Below are 27,951 nucleotides of genomic sequence, written 5' to 3' on the forward strand. Positions count from 1 at the left end.
CCGTTATTTTAAGGAAAGGAAAATCCCGACTGCAGCCTGCTTTTTGTCAAACAGTATGCTTAGGTCTACTGTGCCACCTGCGGATGTATCAGCGGAGCCGAAGCTCTGTGATCGTAAAGTCAATGGCTGTGATACGGCTGTGATACGTCTGTGCCCTATGTAAGATGTAAATGTAAGAGGACTGTGTTACAGCGAATTTAGGCTTGTGACTGTGAGTGACATTTTAATAATAATTAGTTCGCCTATTAAGCGATTTGTCATTTGCCTGTGTGGCAGTGAAGGATTTAATTCGGTTTGTTATCATTTTTGTTTGACAGGCAGCTGTTAATTTCTGTTAGATCATTGGCTGGCTGGTTGTTCATCATTTCTAAATGGATTTAAATCTGCAAGCCTGTTTAATGTTGTGTTTACAAGTAAGCATACTTGTACTTTGATAACTGCAATATTTAAAGTTAAAGAAAAATCAGGAGTTATCTTGTGGTGCTCATAATATACAGTAGCCTAGGCTACCCGGGCTGGGTAACGTTAGGTGCGAATTTTGATTAATAATATGTTCTGTGATAATAAATAAATAAAACGCCATGTGGAATAGCCTATTGCTGACTGTCTTTCCTGTTATTGTTATCCTGCAGTGTTAATTTAGTCGGATGAATGACGTTATTCATTGTCGGGAGTCACGACTTCTAGGTGCATTTAAAGGGGCCGGGGGCTGTGTCTGTCATGTGTGAGCCACTGCAAACGGCTTTTAATTTTTGGTAACGCATGAGTACTCTAACGCGTTACTTTTATGAATGGGTAACGCTGTATCATAACTGATTACTTTTAATTGATAGTAACGTTGTAACTTAACTAACTACTTTCCAAAGTAACTATACCCAACACTGGTGATGATGCAACACTCAATAATCTATAGAAACTTTAGCTATTTCCAATAGAATATAAATTGCAAATTAGGTTATTCTGTGTTGGATTCTGACATAACTATAACATAAAATCTCTTAGTATGTTTAAATGAATACAAATTGAAAACCGATTATTATTTTACAGTAATGTTAGGGCATTCAGCACTGTGTAACATGAGATGAAAACTCCCCTCAATGAAGGCGGAAGACGGAAGTGTGAATCATATGATGATGACAAAACATGTAAGGTGGGAGGGAAGGAAGAAGGCCGACTAGTACACACTCACTCTTCACTTCGGTAAGGAGCATTTCTCGGTTTGACTGAGGTACGGTGTTTCATTTCCACTTATCTGTGGCTTTGTGCGCTGCGTGGTTGGACAGTAATACAGTCCGCTAGATTAAAGGCTTAACTGCGCTACCATAAACCCTGATTAAGAAGGTCATGAAGCTTTAGCCGTTAGCATTCAGCTAGCACACCATCGACTGTCTACGTCTCCGCGAGCAGGTTCATTCATCCGCCAAAAATGGAGTGGGCAAGTCAGCTTTGTGTGAGTGAAGGACCAGTTCGCTTTTAGGATTAGAAGAAAGACCCGTGGATAATTCGGAATTGAAAAATAGTTTTAAAAAAAGGGTTATGCTAGTTAGCTCTGTGGGTTTACCTAGTGAGGCTGTCACCTGCTGCAGTCACCGCTGCGCCACGTATATATTTAACCAGTTGTTGTTGTTGTGATGTTACGGTTATTGGTAGCGTTAACGTTATTCGTTTAAGATCAAGCGCTGCATCACGTTAACTGTCGTTCAATGGAGTCCGTCAGCTCTCTGACAGTTGACAGTTACTTTATCTGTAACTTACTTCACTGATATTAGCTGGACGCCGCCTCACGGGTTGACGAGAGAGATTAATCTTCTTTAAAGGGAACCCGTCCGGGTGCAAGAGGTGTACTGTTCCATATTTTCTTGTTTATTAGTTTATGTGCCTGCCAGCGTTTTCAGCTTTGAAATACTACGGCCTTTGGCTCTACCATTGAAAAATGCATTAGATTGATAACAAAAAATATAGTAAAAAAATTCAATTTAATATGTTTTAAAATTAATTCAAGTGATGGCAAAGCAGAATTTTCAGCAGCTTTTACTTCATGCTTCACTGCCATATAATTCTTTCTTCTTCTTTTTTAAATAATGTAAAAATTATTTGCTTAATAATGTGGTGGAAAACATGATGCATTTTTTTTTTCCTGAATAGAACGTGCAGAATAACAGTATATGTTTAAAATAGAAACCTTCTAGCCTTAAACTGTAAATGCCTTCCGTCTAAATACTGTCAAATGTGTATTGTTATTGTTTTACTAAATTGAAAATGATTATAAATTAGTATTGCAAACATTACTTAACATGGTGCTGTTTTTTTTAAAGGGGTGTAATGATAATATAGTAATATGGTATGTTTGGTAATGAAATACCACAGCAGTCCTTGATTAATGATTTATGCATTTGGAGAGTTAGTGGACTGGTAATGTTGCCTTACTGTGTCAGTATTGTCATTCTTTTTTTAAGGGCCATTTAGACAGGTGTGAACATTAACAGACACGTGCCGTTTCATGTATGATCATAATACAGTTTGAATGGAAGTGGTCAGCAGGGTTACACGAGGCATTCAGGCGCACAGATCATAATTCTGCAGCTTCTTTTTTGTAACTGCAAGAATAAAAAAATGCTTTGTGTTGTTAGCCATTGAGGAAGATGGAAGGCTGTAAATGTGACATGTTTTTCCAACATTGAAAATAATAATTAAAATATAGATTTCTGAAGGATCATGTGACACTGAAGACTGAAAATGAATTGCATACAATTACAATAGAAAACAGTAGAAAATAAAAAAGATAAATATTTCACACTATAACATTTTTACTGTTTTTAACCAAATAAATGGATCTTTGATACTCATAGGAGACTTTTTTTTTTTTAAAGCATTACAAATTCTTAGTGACCCCAGACTTTTGAACGGTAGTGTATAAATAAAAAAACTTGTTATCTAGTCAGCTGAATCAAATAAAATACTGTTGTATCCCAAGGTTTCTCTTCCTCTTAAAAGACCTTTCAGGTGATGGTGAGAGTCTGATGTTCAATAACAGGAAACGGGAAACTCTTCACAGCACATTTAGAGAGCATGAGAGGGCAGTCACTGCACATAAAGAATATAATTTGCTGACTCAAAGAGAATATCAAGCCTTAACAATGTGTTTTTGTGCAACTTTTCCCCACTCCACAATCTGTAAGAAACATCAGGGAAGGTATCAGCAGGACAGGGACTTGACTTCCTCTTATCCCCCTGTGCTTGCACTTTTTTGGTATCCTACCTTCCTTTATTCTCTTCCACACTTTTCTTATGGGCTTAGGAATCTTCCTTCTCTTCTGCAGGAGAACCGCGGCTTGGGATCCAAGATGACAGACTCCAAATACTTCACCACTACCAAGAAAGGTCTGATGCTTTCCTTTTTGGGATTATTATAACATAGTGTTAAAGAGATTTAGTCACTTACTGTGTTTGTTCTGGCAAATGCAGATCATCAAGTTGTGCCAGACCACACAGTATTTTAACTGCAAATAGAGCTGCACACAATACTTGGTCAAAGCCATGAAAAACACATTACACAGAATTATCTTCTCTTTTATTACATAAGCTAAACAACTCCTCTAATACTGGCTGTCTGCACATTATTTTCATGCTGTAGTTGTGATCTAAGATTCATAAATTCTTGTGTGTTTGACTGTTTAGGGGAGATCTTTGAGCTGAAGGCAGAGCTCAACAGTGATAAGAAAGAGAAGAAGAAGGAGGCAGTGAAGAAGGTCATTGCTTCTATGACAGTGGGAAAAGATGTCAGGTGAGACAAGCCTTTTTGGAGTCAAGTATGCAACGCTTATATGAATGGCTCACTGTTTAATATGCTACTTTATATGTCATCCATCCTCTGTTTCCATTGGTACAGCATGAGCTTATGGAGTTCTGATCTTAATTTTTTTTTATTTCCAGTGCTCTGTTTCCTGATGTTGTGAACTGCATGCAGACGGATAATCTGGAACTGAAGAAGCTGGTCTATCTGTACTTGATGAATTATGCCAAGAGCCAGCCGGACATGGCCATTATGGCAGTCAACACCTTTGTGAAGGTACAGTTCAGACAAAACAACCGATAGTATTTTTAATATTTTATCATACAATTTGCACAGGCAGTAGATATAGATTGAGGTATTAATTTACTATTCAATGCAAAACAAATGGAAAAATGCTCTGAAGTTTAGACAGATGAAATTCCTACTCTGGACTGTGAACTGTTCTTAAAAGCCATGACATAAGCCTGGCAGCAGCAGAAAAACTCTCAACTCTGAGTTCTCCAATAGTCCGTCTTTATAGGATTGTACAGTCTGCATGGCAGACACTCCATCAGCACTAATGTGTTTTTGCTGGCTTCCCACACACCTGAGAATGGAACGAGAGACACATTACTGAAGCAACTAACTAGATGAAGACTCAAGCAAGTAGGCAGTAAGGCCCATCACAGCAAATTAGAAAACACAGCAAAAAGTTTACAGGTTCCTCAGGGTCTCTGTTGATGGTGCTACAAACTGAAGGTGCTTAGGCACCTATTGTATCCATTAGCGTGATATTCTTCTTCTTCTGCCGTAAGTCTATGGCAGCCAATAGAAGGGCTTGCTGGAAAGTGGTGAAATTTGGCACATTGATAGAGGACAGTCTCAACATTAATCACAGCATGTTTGGCGTCTTCAACTCTTCATACGTTTCATTTTCTTTATGCTAATAACCTTTGAACCATAAGGCACAAAATGAAAATTTTCCTCTGAATCCTTGGCTCATGCAGAGTCGAATGAACACGAAAATTAAAAAAATCCCAAAGTTTAGATTTTTGGCTATTTTTTTTATTGTTCATAAAACTTACTTTTTGAACTCGTCCTAAACGGTTTGTCTGATTCTCACCAAAATTGGCTCAGATCATCTTCAGACCATGCTGGCAAGAAGTTAGGGAATTCAAGTTGATTTGTACCACCTTTCTCGAATAACGCACAAAGGAATTCTACTAAAAGCACGTAAAAATGGATGAGGCTATATCTCCACAACAGTTTGGCGTATTGAGACCAACTTGCTGTGAGTTATAATAAACATGACCTGAGACTACCTGCAGTGTTATGGCACAGTGCCCCCTAGTGGTGCTTATAACTTCTGAATGGATTGGCCAAAAATCACAAAACTGGTCTCTTTAGATACGGTGCATCATGTCGAGTCGAACCATACCAAATGTTTCAATGTCTGCCATTTTGAATTTAGGAAAAAAATTTCAATAGTTTAAGAACGCTTAGACTTTATTAAGAAAATTGGTATTCATTCAAGAAGTATGGGTGCAAAAGTTATAATGCAATTTATGAAAATGCTAATGACTTTGCATACATTATAATATTGTAATGAGACTGATGTTGTTAGATTCCTTGCATTATGCTGAGAACTTCGATGCCAATTCTTCCAGAATTGGCTGAACTTCCTGTCCACCATTTTGATTCATATTGAAAACATACTTTTTCGAACTCCTCCTAGACTGTAAGTCCAATTTTCACAAAATTTGACTCTGATCATCTTCAGACCATGCTGGCAAAAAGTTATGGATTTTGTATCAATATACGAAACGGTTTTTGTTTGGAGCATCAATGAATTTGCTGGTTAAGATGCCAAAATGCATCTGAGGCTGTATCTCTGCAAAGCTTTGACGTATTTGCACCAAACTTTGTATGTGCCATTGTCACCTCACATTGACCATGCCACATCAATTTGGTAACAGTGCCACCTTTGGTCAAGAGTAATAAACCATTAATTTATTATAATGAAATTTACAACAATGCTAATAGCTTTTGATGTATTATACTATTGCAATGAAACTGGTCTCAAACTATTCCCTGGCTTATGCTGACAACAGAAATACCAATTTTCCCTTAGCAAATCCAAACTGCCTGTCGGCCATTTTGAGTTATGCTATAAACCTACTTTTTCAAACTCCTCAAGCCTAGGTCCGATTTTCACCAAAATCGAATCAATTCATCTTCAGACTGTGCTGACAAAGTGTTATGGATTTCGTGTCTAGAGATAAAACCATTTTTGTACTGCGCTGCTACAAAATTTAGGCACAGAGCCAAAATGACTCTAAGGCTATATCTCTTCAAAGCTTTTACATAATGACAACAAACTTTGTGTATGCCATTGTCACCTCACACAGAACACATCAAAATCATTTGATTACAGCGCCACTTGTTGGTCAAAAGTGATACGCCATTTATTCATATATATCTAGTGGTTGTATTTATGACTTTTCAGCCATTTCAATTACAATCATCCTAAAATTGCTTTTATTACTAATTGTTCCATTTGGTCTGATGCTCCATGCCGTACTTATCTCCTCATTTAGCCTTTGGAGTGCTTGTCCCCGCAATTTAAATTAATTATATATATTTATTTTTCTCAATAGCCTTTTTTCATTGCTATTTTTAAATTATGCTTCTCAGTAGCAAATTTGGAGTTTTTCTTTTTTGTTTGTTTGTTTTTTTTTCATGATGGAGACTTTTTCCATTGACTGTCATTGTTTTTATTCTTTGCAAATTATATTTTGTATAACTTTCACAGTTGATAGCTTAGTATGTATTTTTGTACACATTCATATTTAATACATATACATACAACAAATTGATCAAAAGTGGTAGTAGAGACATTTATAATGTTACAAAGAAGTTTATATTAAAAAAAATGCTGTCATTTTGAACTTTGCATTCATCATAGAATCCAGCAGTAAATGTGTTTATATTTGAATGTTTATTTGTGAATCTTTTTCTCACAAAATGTAATTTTTTTGACAGTGTCTGTATTTTAGGGCTAATGTGTGTTGTGATGTGTTTCTCCTGTAGGACTGTGAGGACCCCAACCCTCTGATCCGTGCACTGGCTGTGCGCACCATGGGCTGCATCCGAGTGGACAAGATCACAGAGTACCTGTGTGAACCTCTAAGAAAGTGTCTGAAAGATGAAGACCCTTACGTAAGGAAGACTGCTGCAGTTTGTGTTGCCAAGCTGCATGACATTAACGCCCAGCTGGTGGAAGACCAGGGCTTCCTGGACACTCTGAAAGACCTGATCTCCGACTCCAACCCCATGGTGAGGCATTATAACCCAAATAGCCAAATAAGATAAAACCAATCTAAAATAAATAATTAACGTGAAAGGAACATAAAATGCTGGTTAGATGCTGACAGTATTCCAAACTTAAATATCCCTGAGTGCATCTGTACTCCTGCTAATTCACTTGCCCACACACTTATGTTTGTTTAAAGGGCATCCGTGGTCTTGCCAGTGCCCATTTAGCTCTCTTAGTCTCCATGGTGTGTCATTACATGCTATTGTTGTGCGAAACTCAAGACCCATCACACACACTATCACTGTATTGAGTTTAATGCTGCGTTTCTTTCTCCATTAGGTGGTGGCAAATGCAGTAGCGGCTCTGTCCGAGATAGCGGAGTCTCATCCTAACAGCAACCTGCTGGACCTGAACCCTCAGACGATTAATAAGCTCCTGACAGCCCTTAATGAGTGCACCGAGTGGGGCCAGATCTTCATCCTCGACTGCCTAGCCAACTACATGCCCCGTGATGACCGCGAGTCACAGAGGTCAGAGGGCAATGTTATTTCATCACTCCTGTGTGCTGGACACAGATTCTCTAATGAAGTCTAGATGCTAGCTTGACTAATAAAGCTGTATCTAGTATGTCACCTAGTATCTGCATTGATTACCTGAATTGAATGTAATTAGATCAGAGTTGGCTTTGAATCATTGTTGCATTTTAAGAATCAGTATCGAATTGTTCAAATGTAGATTGCAGTTTGGAAAACCAGTATATATTTCTACCAGCCATAATTCAGGCATTTTTAAACTGCCCAGTATGTTTAGCCTTTAAAGATTCGTTTTTTTTTTCTCTGCCTTGTTGAAACATGTCTCTCTCTCTCCTCCCACAGTATCTGTGAGCGTGTAACTCCACGGCTGTCCCATGCTAACTCTGCCGTGGTTCTGTCTGCCGTGAAGGTTCTGATGAAGTTCATGGAAATGCTTCCTAAAGATCTAGACTATTACGGCACTCTTCTGAAGAAGCTTGCTCCTCCTCTGGTCACGCTGCTCTCAGCTGAACCTGAACTGCAGTATGTTGCCTTGAGGAACATTAACCTCATCGTACAGAAGCGGTAGGTGCAGAGCTGTGGAAAATAAATGAGTTTATATGAAGTGATGATCAAAGTTCATTCACAAATAATTATATTGCATTTATATAACTTTATTATATATTTCTCTTTTTATATAAGTGTTTTTGTTATTTCATGTTTCTACCAGCCCTGAAATTCTAAAACATGAGATGAAGGTTTTCTTTGTGAAATATAATGACCCAATCTATGTCAAGCTGGAGAAGCTGGATATCATGATCCGCCTAGCGTCTCAGGCCAACATTGCTCAGGTGAATGAAACCGCACCCACACCACCATACTTCACTAATGTAAAACATGATCTCTGCCTGATCATCTATTTCTATTATTTTTCTGTGACTCCACCCAGAATAAAGTGGGATCCAAAAGTCTTAGACTACTTTTGAAAAAACATATGTTTTGCATTTTTGTAAAAAAAAAAAAAAATTAAACAACAATTCACAATGTCTAAGTATTATTATTTTTTTCCTCTTTTGCATTAATGACAGCAGCAATGTATATTTTTGGTCGGCCCATTTTTTTATGTAATAAGACAATGATTTTTGTAATGACAAAGAGGGAACATAAATTATGTATTATTTTTTACTTACAAATTTGTTTGGCCTTTCTTATTTCATTATTTTATTGTTTTGTTTATTGAATTTTTTATATATCTGTCTATAAAGCTGAAATGGCAGTAAATGTTATTACTACTAATACATGCGTTTTATAATATCCAACATAAATTTCATTCTTGTTGTTTGTGTATTTTTTATGTATTTTTTTGCCGTCCAAAAACAGTTGTTTCCATGTTTCGATCTCTTTTCAGTCCCATATATTAACATCACTCACTTTTGGACCCCACTGTATATCACATTAACATTTAAAATGTATGCTAATGAGAGTCTGTGTTCAATTTCTGTGTGTTTGGGTGGTGTAGGTGTTGGCTGAGCTGAAGGAATATGCCACTGAAGTGGATGTGGACTTTGTGCGTAAAGCTGTACGAGCCATTGGTCGCTGTGCAATTAAAGTAGAGGTGAGCTGGCGTGACCCTGATTAGGATTTAATTAACACTGACAGCCTAATGAGTGTTAATTTTAATTGTAACGTTCACCACTACTAATGAAAGGATTCAACCTGATGTGAACCTGATGTGAAACAAAAGCCAACTGCTTCATTAGTTAACTGATTATACAATTTATGCTTTAGCAGATGAGCTTATCTGTTTTTCTGTCCCTCCTGTCTTTGTTGCAGCAATCAGCAGAGCGTTGTGTCAGCACACTGCTCGACCTCATTCAGACCAAGGTCAATTATGTGGTGCAGGAAGCCATTGTGGTCATCAAGGACATCTTCCGCAAGTACCCCAACAAGTAGGTTTTTCTGTGCTTCTTGTGTGGTTTCCCCTGTCCCTGACCTCTTTGGCATTAAGCTGTTTCTCTTTCTCTTTATAAATTGCATCCTATTTTGTTTGGCTAAGGTTTACGATCCAGGTGTTAGAGGTTCATTGTCCTGACACAGTCTCTGTTCAGCCATGCCTTTCACAGTAAAATGTGTTAAAGAATTCAATAAGGAATCATTGAACCGAGCCTCCTACCCCACTTTCATTTCGCTGCTTCATTGGTGCTTTTTTTTGTTGTTTTTTTATGTATTTTCAGATATGAGAGTGTGATTGCCACTCTGTGTGAGAACCTGGACTCTCTGGATGAGCCTGAGGCACGGGCAGCCATGATCTGGATTGTGGGAGAGTACGCAGAAAGGATTGACAATGCAGACGAGCTGCTGGAGAGCTTCCTGGAAGGCTTTCATGATGAGAGCACACAGGTGAAGTGCCTTTTTAAATTTCTTTATTAAAAATGCTGTAATAAGTACAGCAGACTTGTGATATGCATGCAGTGTGTTACTTTGCTTCAGTGTGCATGAAGAAAAACTACAACAGTGTAACAGGATGATTTTTTGCTGTGGTATCGAAATTGGTCTCTCTCACTGGAAGTGCTAATGACTACTGAAATTTTGGTACCATAACAATAATACCATAAAACCCTAGTGAATACTGTAATGAACTCGCATGAACTTGTCTCTTGGAAAATCATGTTACAGGATTTGTCCTTGTGTTAATGTTTTTCACGCTTCTCTTTCAGGTGCAACTGCAGTTGCTGACAGCTATTGTGAAGTTGTTCCTGAAGAAACCCACTGAGACCCAGGAGCTGGTGCAACAAGTGCTCAGTCTCGCCACACAGGTGAGATACTCACACGGGCGCTTGTCAAAGCACTCATATTACAGTGAGAAAATGAATCTACACTTATATTTGCTCACACCTTCAAAAACACACATCCATTCATTTCAGATGGATGCAGCACAAACTTGCTTGCTTGACAAATGAGACATGTTTGACTGATCATTAAATAATTTAAATCAATCTCCATTTAATGAACCAATAGCAATTCCAAAACTCTTTCAATCTGTTCTGTTTTCTTTTCTTCTGTTTTCTCTGATGTGTTGCAAGAGAAATAGGTCAGTTTAGCTCAAACTGAATTATTTTTGATGTTATAGGTAATTTGGACAAAATCACTGATTAACGGCCAGTGAGAGAAAGCAAGGAAAGCATGAGTTGAAGATAATAAAAATGTGAAATAGAAAGTTTATAGCAAAATGTGCAATTGCATAGACCTGAACAACCATCAATCATTTTAATAAACCCTCGCATTGAGTTTCTCAATGAGGTTAAAATTGATATCAAATGCACCATTTCAGCGAGAATCTGGAGGTACTTGCATTGCCTGTGTAGGGGGTTCCCTTTGTTCTCATCATTGCAGAAAGGGGTTTCTCAAGGTTGCTGATTGGCTGGAAGTTCAGTGGTCATTCGAAGTGAAGTGTTGGCTGATCAGTGGTGCAGAGTCAGTGGCTGGTTGAAGTTTGGAGGCAGGTGCAGTCAGAGAAGCACTTTGCAGCAAAACTTAACTCAGAACACAAACTCAACAGAAAAAAAAAACGTGGCTAAGTAGCAGCGGGCGTGCAGACTGAAGCATGCTAGAATGGTGCTTGAAGAATGCAAAAAACATGGCTAAGAGCAAAAAGCAGTGGCTAAAAGCGTAGCTAAGAGCTAAAATGAAAAAAGCTAAAAGCAAAATTGTATGGTGCTGTGAGTTTTAAACTGGGCTGTTGGACATATCCCAAATGGTGTCTTGACAAATTAGGTATTGTCTTAGCTCGTGTTTTTGCTATATTTCTCCTCCCAATACATAAATCAGCACGTTATCTTATCAGTCACATTGTCCAGGTTTTCCTGCTCTTACAGAGTTTAATTTGGACATGATTTCTATAACAAGTATATAATATGTTTGACAAGTATTGATTGATAGGAAATGTTCTAACTTATATTTGCCCCAAAATTGCCTGTTCAGACTGGCTGGCACTAGGGTATCGCGGACAGGTCTATGCATTGTCTTGTTGTTATGGACCTCTTTGTGGAATTTGGCTCTTTGGGTTTTTTAAACACCAATGTGACCGTATCTTAATTTTTCTGATTCACTCTGATACCCTACAGTGTGAACAAAGCCTCACTAAATATTGTTTTGTAGTGTGACTCATGACTCCATCCAATAACTGCAGTAAGCCTTGTGTGGTGTTTATTTTAATATGTAAGTCAAATTTTGTAAGATTCATCACAAAATCAACTGCAGAAATATATCAACAAACAGCTTGTAAACAATATGCGAACATTGTATAACAGAGCATGTATTTGTGTGAGCTCTCATTAATATTCAGAGAAGCCATGAGCTTGTGCTGTCAGACTGGGATCTGAGATTGAATCTTGTCATTATTAACTTTGAGGTTCATTGCCACAGGCTGTACTCACCGCCAGGGTTCTGTCAGAATACCAAATGTCCTCCTTTATCCCAGGTGCCGTTTTATGGCCTCAAGATCTAATTCTCTCACCACTGTTTTGCTCTGGGTGCTGCTGGCGTACCACTTGATCTTATCACACAGATGAATTGGTGCTCAAAGGAGTTTTGCATTATTTACACAAGACTCTGTCCTTGAGGGTTTGTGGAAAGAACCAGTCTTCTCATTTTCTCTTCTTTCCTCTCGCATCATAAACGGTGTATGATTCCCTTAGGTTCGCGATTGGTCAATCTCACTTTCCCTGTGTTTTGTTCTCTTGAACCTTGCAGGATTCTGATAATCCTGACCTGCGTGACCGCGGCTACATCTACTGGCGTCTACTCTCCACTGACCCTGTGGCAGCAAAAGAGGTGGTGCTGGCCGAGAAGCCTCTGATATCAGAGGAGACGGACCTGATTGAGCCCACCCTCCTGGAGGAGCTTATCTGCCACATTGGTACTCTGGCCTCAGTCTACCACAAACCTCCCAGTGCTTTCGTGGAGGGCAGCCGTGGCGTTCAGCACAAGAAACTTACTGCTCGTGCTGGCTCGTGAGTCTCTGCTTATATTCTTTTCTTCTATTACTTTATAAATAGAATAGCAAAATAAATGTTTGCAATAATAATAAGTGTTTTAATGTCTTTTTATAATTATTAACAACAACAACAAAAATTCTAATGTGATAATTTCTCTCTCTCAGTGGGGAAAGTGCCGAGAGCCCTGATGTTGGCCTGTCTGGACCTTCTGAAGCTCCACCTGCCGTCATTCCATCACAAGGAGATCTCCTGGGTGACCTGCTGAACCTGGATCTGGCTCCACCCACTGCCACTGTCCCTTCAGTGCAGCCCTCAATGCAGATGGGAGCCATGGACCTGCTGGGGGGAGGTCTGGATAGTCTGGTGTGTTCATCTCCCGCCGCCTCTCGCTCTGCTATACACATAATAACCCCTTTGTGGTGCAATTAGATTAATTTAAATGGAAAAACAGTGTAATTATTAGAATGAAAATACCCATTTGTTCCTTTAACAATCTGTGTGTGCGTATACCGAGGCATGCAAGGCTTTTGGTAATGTCGTTGTCAGTTGTTCAGCTCACACACGTTGTAGGACATGTATTTTGAGTTAGCATTGTCCTGAACAGCAGGATCCGGACCTACTATGCTAAATCAAGATCATCTAATCCCAGATAAGCCTCCTCCTCCTTAAACACACATCCAAACTCTCTTAACCAGTGCAATTGTGTCTGTTGAGAAATCACAGATGGTCTTGCATAATTACAGTTAACTTTCCTTGCCTGCATTTCCCCTCCGGTCTTCTCTTTCTCTTCTTTTGACTCTTTTCCCCTCTCTCTTTTATCCTTACGCTACACTTGCAGATGGGCGATGAATCAGATACGGTAATTCAACTAAGTGAAAGAGGAAGCAGACACTTTCATATCATGCCATTTCATTAGTCTAAATTGCGGATCAGTTAGTATGAGTATTCGATGTACTCCTCACACCAGCAGAGGGCCATGTACATTTACACCCCCAACATTTGTATTTACAACCACTTGGAACTAGTGTCAACATTAGTAAAATATCTACAAGATATTTGCTTTGTCATAACACACCTTGTATGAACTGTCCTGGGCTTGATGCAACCACATGTTATTTTTAGGGAAGTAATGTCAGTATTTTTAGCCACTGTAAAGTTCATGAATGTTTGTAGCATTTTAGAAATCCCCAGCCTCATTCCCCTCATTTCTTCTGCTTTCGTCCTTTGGAAACATTTCATCCATTTCTCATTCCTGTATCAGCCGGGGGTTTCCCACAGGACAGAGGTGCAGTCTCCCCAGCCATCTTCTGATTATAATGAGAGAGAGGTCTGTGTGGGTGTTCTCACCTTTTGAGTTCATCCTTAATTTGTTCCTCTGTACTGATCTTAGACTAGTCCCTGTTGCCCAACATAAACTGCTCTCAGATCAGTATGAAGGAACCATAAGAGCACCTTTCCTCCTCTTTGTTTCAGTGTTTGAGTTTGTAGCGGTAGTAGTAGCCACATCTCATACAAAATGTTTAATATGTTGAAAGTAGGGGTGGGCGATATGACTAAATTTGCTTTCATGATATGAGTCAGTTACTGTCCCAATAATTTCAATATATATATTTATGTGTCTGTATGTGTGTGTGATTTTTGTTATTTTGGCTTTGTTATTAAATATAAGAACAAGTATGCAAATGTAAACAACAAGATAAATGCAATAATTTTTTTCAGGTGCATTTAAGCATTTAGCATTTATTTAAGAAATATAAAAAAAAGAGCAATCAATGAAAAATAAAGCACTGCATAGTCTGCGCTGAGCTATTTGCTATTTATGATATTTATAGACATTTATAGCAGCAGGTATGTTAGACTGCTGTCACTATAAAACTTTATTATAAAGATCCAGTATGTTGACATGCATCTGATTTCTTTCCCAGTGGTTTACAATCATTTAAGACAGAGCTGACTATTTTTGTGGATACTCACCAAGACAGACATTTTATGGCCTTTTTTGGCTTTATTAGATAAACTGTACGGATGAGACAGGAAATGACAGAGGAGAAAGTGTTGGGGATGGGACTGGGAAAGCACTTTGTGACCCTAGATGCAAACTTGGGTCACCCATGTATAGTATATTTTTTCTGTATCACTTTAACATCTTAACTTCAAGCTGTCCTGTGCTGTGCAGATATATTTACATACTGCGATATAAACAAAATCTTTATTGACTCACATTTCATATTGCCCATCCCTAGTTGAGAGTAAAAAGTTTAAGAAACTGTCCATAGAATGTCTCCCAACTTCCTTAGCAGCTCATTGACTTGTTTCCACCCACTGAGCTAGTTCCCCCTTCATCAACCTCTTCATAATTATCCACATCTTTTCTGCCTACTGATCCTAACACTCACTTTTTGTCCTTTCTGTTCCCAGCTGGGAGGAGACATCGGCGGAAGCCCTTCGGTAAGCTTTTCAGCAGATTCATCTAGACTTTGATGAATGTGCTTCATTGGAGGAGTATTGGCATCAACAGAGGGGTTTCCCTTCCTTAATCAAAGAGCTGTTAAATTCCTCCTCCACGTCTTTTATCAAAGTTAATTTGTCTTTTTCCTGACAGTCTTGTAGCAGTCTAGAAAAGTTGTAATACTTGTCTCCCTGTGCTCAGATGGGTTGTGGTTTGGGGGTGGCCCCAGCAGCCATGCCTGCTGCTCTCGGCGGAGCCCCTGCTGTTGGAGGTGGATTAGGAGACCTTTTTGACCTCAGTGGAGGTGTTGGCATGCCAACAGGATCCTACGTTGCTCCTAAAACTGTAAGTATAGAATCAATCAGTACTCTGAATCAATAACTTTGGTTATTCAGAAGTCTTTAATAAGCAGTTTCCCTGCTTTGTTTTAGTCAATTTGTAATGCGTCAGCGTTTCCTGGACTCTTAGTGGGTGTGCACATGAAACGTGCTGTGGTGTTCAGTCCAACAGAATGCAGATCTTAAAAAAGGCTTTAAAATGCAACTCTCATAGAATGATATGCTTAAAAACTGCAAGGTGCAATGCAGGGGCCAAAAGCATCTATCTGGTGCATTTGTGCAGAAACATTGAGACGTCCTGTGTGTGTCCGCCTTAATCTCTTTCTTCCCCCACACTCTTAACCTGTTTATCCGTGGGTTCAGGTGTGGTTACCGGCAATGAAAGCTAAAGGGCTGGAGATTTCTGGGACATTTGCCCGACGTGGTGGGATCATTCAGATGGATCTGTCTCTTACCAACAAAGCCATGAGCGTTATGACTGACTTCGCCATTCAGTTCAACAGGAACAGGTGAGTCCAGTCGCAGTAGGGAGACGGTTTTGGAGGTCTCTTCAAGGTTTTGCTCTTCTCTCTGTGGCATCTTCTTTGATTGTTAATCAGTTTGGAGGCATGCCTAGAAGACGTTCCATTCATTTATAGCATTTTGTCAGTGGGATCATTCAAGGACATGCTGATGTTTAAAGAGACTTAAATGTGTTCATATCAATTGAGGACTTCTGTCTAAGAAATGACTGCTTGTTTAGTAAAGCAGATTGTTGTAATCTATTCTATTTAGATCTTTGACTAATACAAGGGTAACAAAAGTCATATTCTTATATATGTATAGATTTATAGAATGGTACTTTCTCACACAAATCTCAAGCCACAATGCTAGGCTGTTGTGAATGGTTAGTAGCCTGCCCTCTTAAAAGTGCACACATCTAAGTCTTTGTGATGTTTTTGTTCCTATAAGGTCCCTCTCTCTGTAAATGTGCAACAAATGTACAGATTGCAGGCAGTAAAAAAATTGTTGCATCACTAGTCTAAACTGTTTCTCTGTTTTTCTGTAGTTTCGGTCTCGCCCCTGCTGGCCCTCTGCAGGTTCTGACTCCTCTGAGCCCCAATCAGACCATTGACGTCAGTCTCCCTCTCAGCACGAGCGGCCCTGTCATGAAGATGGAACCTCTCAACAATCTGCAGGTAAAGTATCCATCGCATTTCTGTAGCATCATAATTCACGTGCAGCATGAATTGAGCGTTCTGCTGTAAAGCAATAAATCATGCCCCAGATGAGCATTTATTAGAAAAGCCACTCCAGAGACCGTACTATAGACATTAAGTGTGGGTGGTTACCAACGGATGCAACTTCTCAGAAGAGATTCAGTAAAAAAATAAAATAAAAAAAAAATCATCATTAGTGGTTCTCCCTTGTCTGTTTGTGCTCTTTTCTGTCTTTCTCCTCCTCTCACTGCATGTCAGTTTCTGTCATCTTTTAATCAGGTCTGCAGCAGTACAGTAATAGATCTGAATTAGCTGTGCCTGATTATCTCTCTGTGGAATCATTCACAGTGCTCTCCAACGACTGCACTGGGAAAAAACCACAAATCCCACAGACTACAGTAGGAAGGTATAGTTATTATGGAACAGTGCATTCACTAATTGGTAGTAATTAAACCAGAATTAAACCAAGATTGTGTTAAGCTTCAGGTACTGTTTTGGTTGGGTGAAGCAAATGCAAAAATATAGGATTTAATTTTGTCTATTTTAGAGCCCAAAAGGAGATTAAAAGAAGATTGTGTTTAATATGAAGATTTTATAGAGCCCTCCAGGTTTTATCTAATGCCATTTTCAAATTAAATGCATGTGTTAAGCTTTCCTGGAGAGAGAGAGATTAGTGAGCGTCGTGTTCAGGATGCACATGTTCGACTGCCATTAAATGGTCAATCATAAATGTGTCTCTTTCACTTTCTGCTCTGTGCTTATCATTGAAGTCATCAGCAGGGGTTTAAGGGAGCTGTATGATAATAATTATGGGATTTGTCGCTGGAAATCATAGGAGGCAACATGAAACTGTTGTAACGACAGTATGCCTGGATATCAGGCAGCTCACAGCTTCTGCACGTGTATTTGATCTGGACGTGCTTTGGCTTACCATGCGTTTCCAGTCTTTGCAGGCATGGATTACAACAGCTGATACTACTTCCATTCCCAGAGAGGCTTGTGGCATTATTAATTTCACACGTGGCTGCCAATAATAGATCAGTTATTCATTGCAGTGGCATCACAGGAATTGAATGTTACTCATACACTGAATGAAAGGAATTATTTATTTATTTATTCTGTAGCTTGACTCATTGTCATTATGATACTGTAGAGAAACCAGTTCTAACACGTGATGTTTGGTTCAATTCCTGACAATTACACAAAATGGAAAGTTTGATTTCTAGTTTCACATTAATTAGTACTTTGGTTTTTCTTCATATTATTTTACTTGATGGTTCTATAGTGTAGCAGCTCCGAGCGGTTTTGCTTAATGAATAATTCAGAGTGTAGCATGTCTGGATGTCTGTGTGGGACTGCCTGTCCCTCTCTGAGGCTGTGTAGTCTCTATTCTGATGGATGCTGTGCACCTGCTGTCAGCTTTTAGAAAAGCTTTCAATCCTTAATGCTCTCAGAAGATTTACAGCCATAATCAGATAAAAGTGTGGTGTTTTTTTTTTTTTTTTTTTTTTAAAGCTGGAAACTTACTAATTCACAAAATGTTAAAACAAAGTTGTAAAGCACTTTTTCGACTTTTTGTATTTCTTTAAAATTCATGCAAATAAATGCTAGATTTTTATGGCAAGAAACCTTATCTTGTAACATTTTACAATAGAAATAATATAGACAATCACTCAGGTGAAATATGTTTACTGTATATCTGATTGTTTAGGACAGGTGTTTTTGAGTATGCTTGTCCAGGACACATACACTCGCTCTGTTTTCTCGAACTGTCAGTTGGCATCTTCTATCCTCGTAGAGAGTTTGCCTTTGAGGCATTCATGCATGTTTGAAGTTCACACACTGGCGTGCAAACATGAACTCCACGCGCAGGAGCTGAACCCAACCTTTGCAAAGCCACAGAGGGTCTTAAACAAAAGAATGAAGAGCGAGATAGAAGCAAAATGTCAAAGAAAGAGATGATCAAAGGACCATATTTCCCTACTATTCTTTGGTCTGTGTGTGTGTGTGTGCGTGCCATTCTTTGAAAGTGCTGAAGAAAGAGAGGTCCATTTATTTTGGCTGCATTTATGACCTGAATTCTGTCTGCTTTTAACAGGGTGTGAGAGCCTTGTCCACAGCCACAATGTCTTAAATCACAATCCTAATGTGTTTTCTCTCTTTGTCGATGCTGCAGGTAGCTGTGAAGAATAACATCGATGTGTTCTACTTCAGCTGCCAATATCCCATCAGCATGATCTTTGTAGAGGATGGAAAGATGGGTGAGTTTTTGTGTGCACCCTTAATCACTGCCTGCGTCCTTGGACGTAAGGTGATTGTGACGTCAATCCATATTTTATTTTTTTGGTGTGTGTGTTCTCAGGTTTTGTTTGGCTATTGTTTTTAAGTTTTGACTCATGACTTGTGCATGACTGAGATCTGTGTCCAATTGAGTGTGTAACAAAAGATGATGGTGTTTATGTGGAGACGTGTGAGTGTGAGAGAGACTGCTTGTGCATAAATGGCTTCCCCAAGGAGTCTCTTAAATGGAGTTCAGTCTCTGCAGGATATCACACAAATGCACAGTAGCTGTGTCCAGAAAAAAGTAATTTTCCTTATCCTTTTGTCCCTCTGCTTCTCAGAACGTCAGGTGTTCCTGGCCACCTGGAAGGACATTCCAAATGACAACGAGGCACTGTTCCAAATCAAAGACATCCACCTCAACTCAGGTAACAGGAATAAACGTGTGCTGTGCAGAAGTGATTTGGGTAAAGTGTGTGGAGGAAGATGAGAATGATTGAAATGGAGGAAATGAAACAAATCAGCAAAGATGGGATGGAGGAAAGTGCTGTACTCTTCTCAGTGCTTTGTATTATATTGACTGTGACTCGTTCTGTCTTTTAAAAGAACACACTGTCCTGTTGCGTTCTGTCTCTGAAGAGTGCTGATCGGGTGGCATGTCTGGGTGTAATTAACTCGTGGCAGGTTTTTAGGGAATAATCCTCTTCCGCATGACTGTTTGCATAAAATAATTGTGAATCACACTGGCATGAACATGCACACACTCTCAGTAATATTGCTAATGAATGCACTGTGGGTGTCTTCACTGCTCTTTTTTTTTTTTTTTTTTTTGACTTCTCTTCTTTCCATTTGGCTTGGCATTTTAATATAGGTGTTGCTGCATTGTTAAATATAAATATCCTGTGCCAAAGCAAAATATTTTAATGTCAGCAAAATTTGAACTTGCAATTAAATGACTATGATGAGAAAGTCAGAGCAGCAAAAAATAAATACATTAGATTGTAAAGAAACAACTCCAATTTGTGTTACTCATCAATTTATTTATTTCTATTTCTTTTATTTATTTTTCTCTTTGTTTTGAACATTTGTTCATAAAAGAATACTGAATTTAAATGTTTTTGATCAAATAAACTTAAGTCATCTTTAAAAAAACATTTAATAATTCTGATTCACAAAATGATCTTCTGAGATGGTTCTTTTTAGTGATATGGTGAATCCATGTGACGTATAAATTAGTGTATGTCAAATTAACTTTTTATTTACTCTTTGAAGTGCAGATCAGAGCTTTCATTCTATGAAAAAATAGGCAACTTAGACATGAAGAATTTGAAGTTGAAAATTGGTTATTTTTGAGTTAACTTTTCTTTTAAATCAGACTAATTACTGAATGGTTCATATGTCAGCATGTATAAATACACATTTGCCACAGAGTTGCCATAGAGACTCACTCAGGTTCAACTTGTCTTCAGAAAACTGCTATGTGTGTGTGTCTGTGTGTGTGTTTTGTTAATGAGTAACTTCTCTCTCTCTCAGACGCGGCCAGCAACAAGCTGCAAGGCAGTAATATCTTCACCATAGCCAAGAGAACAGTGGAGGGGCAGGACATGCTGTACCTGTCTGTCAAACTCACCAACGGCATTTGGGTGCTGGCAGAAATGCGCATACAGACCGGCAACCCCAACTACACGGTAAATGGGAACAAAGAGACATGGAGGATGTTGTAGTGGATGTGAAGAGACTAGCAAAGTACCACTCAAACACACATAGATCAATAAAGACAAGAGGAGACAGTAACAGCTGCATGAGAGAGAGAGAGAGAGAGTGTTCTCTGCTGAGAGAGAGAGTACGGCTCTCCTGTTATTTCCTAGTGAGTCATGTGGGAGCAAGATCTGTGTGTTTGTGTGCATGCATGAGAGAAGAAGCGGGTAAAAGGGCAAAGGTCCGCTGGGAAGAGCAAACACCTCCTTAAAGCCTCAGAGTCAAAAAAAAAATGCTGTCTAGTCAGGCTGCATGCTAGGTTGGAGACCCAGCCATTGTGTTCAGAGAGAAAGAGTATTTGGCAAATCCTAGGTGGGTGAAGATAAGGAAAGAAGATTGTCAAGAAAAGATGTCAATCTTCCTGTCAGGCCTTTGGTTTTGTGGGATTTGCCATTATGTTTGTTTCTTCTCCCTCGTGTTCCCTTTCACATTTCCCACATGAATCATGCTTTACAATTGTAGGGCACCAATTATTCTCTCAGATCTCAATTGCACCTAGAATTGTGTACGCCAGCACGCTCCTTTCCCTCTATGCATCCCAGAGAGAATTGAATTATTAATATATTATACAATTATAGTTAATCAGCATATTCAGCTGTTTTCATCATAGCATGCACATTTATTATATCATTCCCACCACGATGTGACCGCCTTTCTTGAGTCACGTACAAATTGGTGTATCATTATTTTTCTTTAAAGCAATACGTGCACAAATCCCGTCCTCTTTACAGAAGACACTATATATGTTACATAATCTATTATCTAACATAACATTAATCAAATCAAAGGGATCTAGTCCCTACTGAGTGCTTAATTTAAGCCATGCACTTTAATATGTGCCATGCACTCACATATCCTCTATCACATCTTATTGTCTAAGTGACAAATGTTATTATTTATGATGTTTGATTCTATTGTATTTTTTTCCCTATGGGTTTGCTCATATCTGCACACCTTTGATGACATCACAATGCAGGAAATGGAGGTTGGGTGTTTTTCCGCCCCAAAATGATCTTAAACTAAACGTCTTATCTTTTACATCTTCCTGCCTTTTTTCTTTGACTTCCTTCTATCAACAGTACACAGTCCACTGAAACAAATATCTGTAATAACAGTGAATGTCACAGCTATGTGACCTCATATAAGAGCAACTGTTTTGAAGGATCAAGCGAACCACACGAGGAAATGTGTAGAAAGCTTGAAGTTATATTTTCTAGTCCTACAGTATGTCATAAAAGAAATGCATGATATTATAGGAAGATACAGAGGTTGTGTGCACAGAATTATTTTCCAAATTTCATTCCAGGAATAATGAAATTGAATAGCCTTCATTAAAAGAGTTGCTCTTCAGCAAGAAACCCGTCGATTCACGGCATGTGCTTTTAATGTGCACAAGACTCGCTCTCCTATACACACACACACCAGTGTTTCCTGTAGTGCTTTCAAGCTGAATCCAGAAATCCGCTGTTAAATCTACACCGCCACCACAAAATTATTTTTTATCTGAGATATGAGCTGGCGGTCTGAATTAAATGTGATGGGATAAGATGGATTGCTGCAATATTATGGCAAGAAAACAAGTTATTTTCCTGACTGCACACAAAAACGAACTCGACCAGTATTGTCTGAATCATTAATACATGACTCGCTTCTTTTCCAGAATTATTTTAAAACTATTTTTACAAACAAGACAAATCTTTTATTGAATAAACTAAATTTGTCCAAAAATTTGATTCGCGCACTTAAACTGTAATTATTGGCTGACGAGGCACAAATTCCTGAAGGAAACACTGATGCACAACACATCTGTACGAGTCTGCTAATCTTCCATCGCTCTCCTCACATCCTAACAGCCGCTTTAAGAGGCAGAACTGTTATTCACAGCTCCGACGCGTGCTCCATGAGTCATGTTGTTTTGTTCCTGGCTGTTTGTTGTAGCATATAAACAATATTTGTCTCAAAGGATCGAAAAAGGTGGCAGTGTGGCTATACTGTGAACTGTTGTGATATGTTGTTTTCTCTAAATATCTAGCATCTTTCCATTAGCTACGAAGCTCTACAATTTGTCACTTTTCGTCGTCCCTATGGCAACCAGGCATCCAATGGCACGGCCCGATTTCCCTTTAAACGATGCGAGCGTCTGATGGCAGGGATCTGTTAAAGCATTCCTCTGCAAACCTTCCTGCAGCACCCCGCTGCTTCCACTCTTCCTGTCATCCCACCATCTCGTCTGTTTTCATTTGCGCTTTGATTACATTCTTCCCTATTGTCGCAACCCGCTGCTATATCTCCAAGTCTTAGAGTCACACCATTTACTCTTCCTTCGTTCTGTGGTTCATGCCCACCACCCACCTGTGCAGTATCTCCAGTCAAATTATAGAACAATGTAACTGTTAATAAAACGCCTCTGCGTACAGGAAACTGATGCCGCAAAGAAAGTTGGCACCAGTGTCATTGCGTCTATGTGCATTTGTGCACCCACTACATTCTGCATGAAGCGAAGACTAAATCCTCCAAATCTTGAAGGGGAGCAGGCTGGCTTTGGATTGATAAGGACATGCAACCTCATTCTTAGATGATCTCAGCAAATCATTCAACTAATTTACCTGTCTAAATTTAATTGTGAGGAGTTGAATGAGCTTTAATCATTCCCCAAGCTGTGTATTGAACTTTTTATTTTTATTTAATTCTTTGTACAGTGTATTGCATGTTCATTTATTTATATATATATAGATTTTACATTTATATATATAAAAATTTAATTTTAATAAATTTTTAATTATAACAAATTTTAATATATACTAGCAATTAAGTTAGACTTTGGAATCAGTAAAAATTTTCTGAATATTTTTAGGATTTTTTTTCCATGTGGATACTTCTAATATTCATCAAGGCAGATGTACAAAACAATGTATAAAAGCTTTCTATTTCAAATAAATGCCGTAGAACTTTACTTTCAATTACCGGTAGTAAAAAAAGTCCTGAAAAAGAAATCACTGCTTCCACAAAAAATATTAAGCAGCACAAATGTTTACATTTATCATAAGAAATATTTATTGTGCAGCAAATCAGCATATTAAATTGATTTCTGAAGGCTCATGTGACACTGAAGATGAGTTATGGCTGCTAAAAATTCAGCTTTGCCATCACAGGAATATTGCATTTTAAATTACATTGCAATGATATATTGCAATAATATTTCACAGCGTTAATGTTACTGTGCATTTAAATAAATGCTGACTTCTTGAGCATAAGAGACTTCTTCCAAAAACAGTAGAAATCTTTATCTTCCTAAACTTGAACGAATTATTATTTTTTAATAAACTGCAATAAACGTTACTTTTAATGATTTCTTAATACATTATCATGCCTGTTTTCCTTATATTTAAATCAGTTTGCATTAATTGAATCAACTAATATATTCTGCTTGGCTGTGATTCTATTCTACTATAAAGCATTTTTACCTTGAAACAAACACATACAAATGCTCATTATTGGAAATGTGTTCAGTCATTCTTGGTGAACACAGTATTTTAGTCATCTCTAACCAGCTCGGTGTGTATAGTCACTGTGTTCTTTCTTTTGACTAGTGAGAGCCTCACAGTCGCTGCAGTGAGATCTCATAGAAGCCCAGAGAGAACTCTTGGGTTTGGGAGGAATACATTGTGCCACTGATCTCTCCCTCACACTCATCTCTTTCCCTTTCACACTTCTGATGTCCTGTTGCGCAGTACCCACAGGCTGTCTGATTGTCCTCTGTATGATTGGTCCGTGAGAAGCCTCAAGTCTCTTGACTAAAGAGGAGGCAGGTGTTTCAGTAGATGGAGGTCTCTACTCATGTCGACCTCTCCAAGCACAGTTGCTCCTCTGGCATTAGTCTGCATTGGTTTGTCTATTACTCTGTTAGTACCACATGAGATCCTTTTAGGAGGAACAGCTTTTTATGCGGCTCACAGCAAGTGAACACAGCTTGCTTATGAATTTGCTACAGGTGGTTCGTTTAAATAGTTTCTCAAAAGGGGTAGAGTCAGAAATATTCAACACCATACAGATGTTTGGATGTTTTACATCTTGTGTTTTCACCAAGGCTGCCTGTATTTGATCCAGAATATGTGACGCTGGACCACAAAACCAGTCTGAAGTACCTAGGGTATATTTTTAGCAATAGCCAAAAAAACATTGTATGGGTCAAAATTATTGATTTTTCTTTTCTGCCAAAAATCATTAGGATATTAAGTAAATATCATGTTCCATGAAGATATTTTGTAAATATTCTACTGTTTAATCATCAAAACCAAATTTCTGGTTAGTAATATGCATTGCTAAGAACTTAATTTGACAACATTAAAGGTGATTTTCTCAGTATATTGATTTTTTTTTTTTTTTTTTTTGCACCCTCAGATTCCAGGTGTTCAAATAATTGTATCACAGCCAAATATTGTCCTATCCCAAAAAAACATGCATCAATTGAAAGCTTATTCAGCTTTCAGATGATTTATAAATGACTGATTTTGTGGTCCAGGGTCACATGTATAATAAATATAATATAATAAAACAGTAATCCGGTGAAATATTAGTTTATGAACCATTTTCTATTTTAACATTTTTTTTAAATGCTATTTATTTCGGCAGTCATTTCTCCAGTCTTCAGTGTCACATGATCTGAAATCATTCTAATATGCTCATTTGGTGCTCAAGAAATATTTATTGTAAATCGTTATGCTTCGTAATACTTTTTTAAAAAACCATGATGCATTTTTTTCAGGTTTTTGTGAAGTTCAAAAGAACAACATTTATTTCATATACATTTTTGTAACATTATAAATGGCTTTATTGTTACTTTTGATTAAGTTAATGCCTTACTTGACCCCAAACGTGTGAACAGTGAAATTGTGTATATATGCCTGGTGCAAGTCATGTTGTGCTTTCAGATTAGAAATGAATGTAAGAACCTTTTCTTCAGCTAATAATAAGGCAAAAATTGGAAGTGTTAGTCATAAAGTTTAAGCGTGCTTTGATATTCTTCATGGCAGTGTTTGTAATTTTGTGCTCTTGGCACAGTGAATGAGATTTATATTGTATTAATGTGTTGGCAGGCTTTCAGCATTACTAATGTTTATTTTCTCTCACCTACTTTTTCTCCATTTTGAAATGTCTTAATTTTCTTAGCATGCCCTCAAATCTACACTTAACAATTTTATGAAATTTAAATTGATACTTGCAAGTGTGTCTGTATTTTCTTCTAATCTCTCTTTCTCGGTTTCTTCCTCAGTTGTCGATAAAGTGCAGAGCGCCAGAGGTGTCTCCGTTTGTGTTCCAGTGCTATGAGTTGGTGCTGAAGAACTGAAGTGGGGGAAACCAACAGGAAACCGCAGTTCCCAGGCATCGTTTGGGTGACTGAAACTTGACCGGACCAGTCAGAGAAAGAACCCCTGCTGTCCTGCATTTCCCTCAGACTGTGCTTTCAGCATTGACTGAATCCCAAGGAATTTTTCTTCATTATTTTGTCCATTCCAAACACCCTTCTTTATCCCACCGGTTTCCATTCTGCAGTCTTTAAAATAATACAGTAACTGTAAAATACAACACACACACAATATAAAGATATCATCTTTAATTCACATATGTGCGGCTGTTCTACTCAGCCAATTTCATTCCTGTACTACATGATTGCTTCACTGATTATCCTGGGTGATTGTTTTTCCCCCTCTTGGAGGTCAAGCATCACACACAGATGATCTCAGAGTTTTAGACCAGCCTGTATTCATCATCCATCCAGTTGTAGAAAGGGTGTGTTTACATCATTTGAGAGAAACCTTTCAATACCGCTGTTTTTAATTTAGTCTTAATAATCAGACAGTGGGTCGCTGGGTTTGTATTCACACAAACAGTTCAAATCTTGATTTATTTTTGGTTCTGTTTTATTAAAGCTCTCTCTGGTCTTTCCTCAGTCATTTAGGTGGAATGCTGTGCGTTTATCCAGAAGCACTACACAATTGCTGAGTAAACTTTTTCTCTGTCTTCAAAATATCTCTGTATTTGGTGATGACTAAGTTTGCAGTCATGTTTTGCTATTAAGCTGGGTTTATTTTTAGTTACTACTGTCTTTAGTGTGCCGTGTATCAGTTGTGTGCGAGTTGGAGATGTAACATGCTGCATGTTCGGTTCCTCCTCCCTTATTCCCCCTAATGACTATGTACATGTCCATATATTTGGGTGGGTTGTTAATTTAGTGTGTGTGTTGATAAACCGTTGGATCTGTGAGGGAGACTTGACTCCTAAAGATCATCCTGCAGAAATTGATATTCTTTATGCAATGAATATCTCTTAAATCACACTGAATGCGATGCACCTGAAGTCTCCTGCTTTGCAAAATAACTTTACTGAACATGTTTCTTCTCTTATTCTTTACTGGACAGGGAAATGTAGTTAATCTTACATGTCCATGAAAGGTTTAGTTCTTTTAAACGATGTTGACAAGGTGGACAGACCTCTTTCAAGCTTAATGTGAAATACCACCGGGCAAAACACTGCTGACCTGGCACACACAATGATGTGTGTACACTTAGAAGTTCCTAAAAAATATTGATTATTGTTTTTCTTTTAATCATAGTTTGTTGATTCTATATGCGTGGTATATTCTGTGGGTTTAGTCGTAGGGGTGACTACAAGGAGAAGTGCAGCAAAGAAATTAGCTTTACTTTTTGTTGGATTCTGTCATGAATGCATCTGTTATAGAAATTAAAAAAGTATACTACCCATTGATTTAAAGTGTATTTATTCTGGCCTAGATAATATTTAAAAAAACATGGACTGTCCAAAAAGTGCTTCAGAAATGTATAATCCATTAGCAAAACGTTAGTTATTATATTTCAATAGTTCATGACTATTACTGACCACTCTTAACTGCTTCAGAGTCCTAACACCTTTTATATTGAAAGTGACGTGATATACAGCGTGAATTTGTGCTCTGCTTTTAACCCATCCAAAGTGCACACACACACACACACACACACACACACACACACACACACACACACACATTTGGAGCAGTGGGCAGCCATTTATGCTGTGGCGTTAGTGGTTCGGTGCCTTGCTCAAGGGCACCTCAGTTGTGGTATTGAGAGTGGAGAGAGCACTGTATATTCACTCCCCCCACGTACAATTCCTGCCAGCCTGAGACTCGAACTTGCAACCCTTGGATTGCAAGTCCAAAACTCTTAACCATTAGGCCATGACTGCCTCATGCAAACTCTTGGGCAATATGACTCAAACAAGCACCATCACCTTATAGTAAATAATGAAATGAAATCATGGCATGCACAAGTTG

The 27,951-nt window shown here is 38.3% G+C and overlaps 1 protein-coding gene across 6 annotated transcripts; it reads left to right on the forward strand.

Annotated features, from left to right (window-relative positions):
- Positions 1–1,100: 1,100 nt before the first annotated feature.
- On the forward strand, positions 1,101–27,386 carry ap1b1 (adaptor related protein complex 1 subunit beta 1). 6 transcript variants are annotated; one of them, XM_052556017.1, is made up of 24 exons: positions 1,101–1,200; positions 3,321–3,381; positions 3,679–3,784; positions 3,934–4,069; positions 6,863–7,108; positions 7,428–7,618; positions 7,964–8,185; positions 8,331–8,451; positions 9,120–9,215; positions 9,434–9,549; positions 9,835–10,000; positions 10,318–10,416; positions 12,353–12,612; positions 12,762–12,960; positions 13,436–13,456; positions 13,859–13,924; positions 15,016–15,045; positions 15,248–15,391; positions 15,748–15,893; positions 16,433–16,562; positions 18,760–18,844; positions 19,205–19,291; positions 20,397–20,551; positions 25,894–27,386. In XM_052556017.1, the coding sequence occupies exons 2-24, from the start codon at positions 3,345–3,347 to the stop codon at positions 25,966–25,968; spliced, it is 2,934 nt and encodes a 977-aa protein (XP_052411977.1). In that variant the 5' UTR covers positions 1,101–1,200; positions 3,321–3,344; the 3' UTR covers positions 25,969–27,386. The 6 variants fall into 6 exon arrangements, with proteins under 6 accessions (XP_052411977.1, XP_052411981.1, XP_052411978.1 ...); XM_052556018.1 differs by having other exon boundaries at positions 1,133–1,228; XM_052556016.1 differs by lacking the exon at positions 1,101–1,200 and adding an exon at positions 1,283–1,450.
- The last annotated feature ends 565 nt before the right edge of the window (positions 27,387–27,951 follow it).

Source organism: Carassius gibelio, chromosome B5 (genome assembly GCF_023724105.1).
Source record: "Carassius gibelio isolate Cgi1373 ecotype wild population from Czech Republic chromosome B5, carGib1.2-hapl.c, whole genome shotgun sequence".
Classification (NCBI taxonomy): Eukaryota; Metazoa; Chordata; class Actinopteri; order Cypriniformes; family Cyprinidae; genus Carassius; species Carassius gibelio.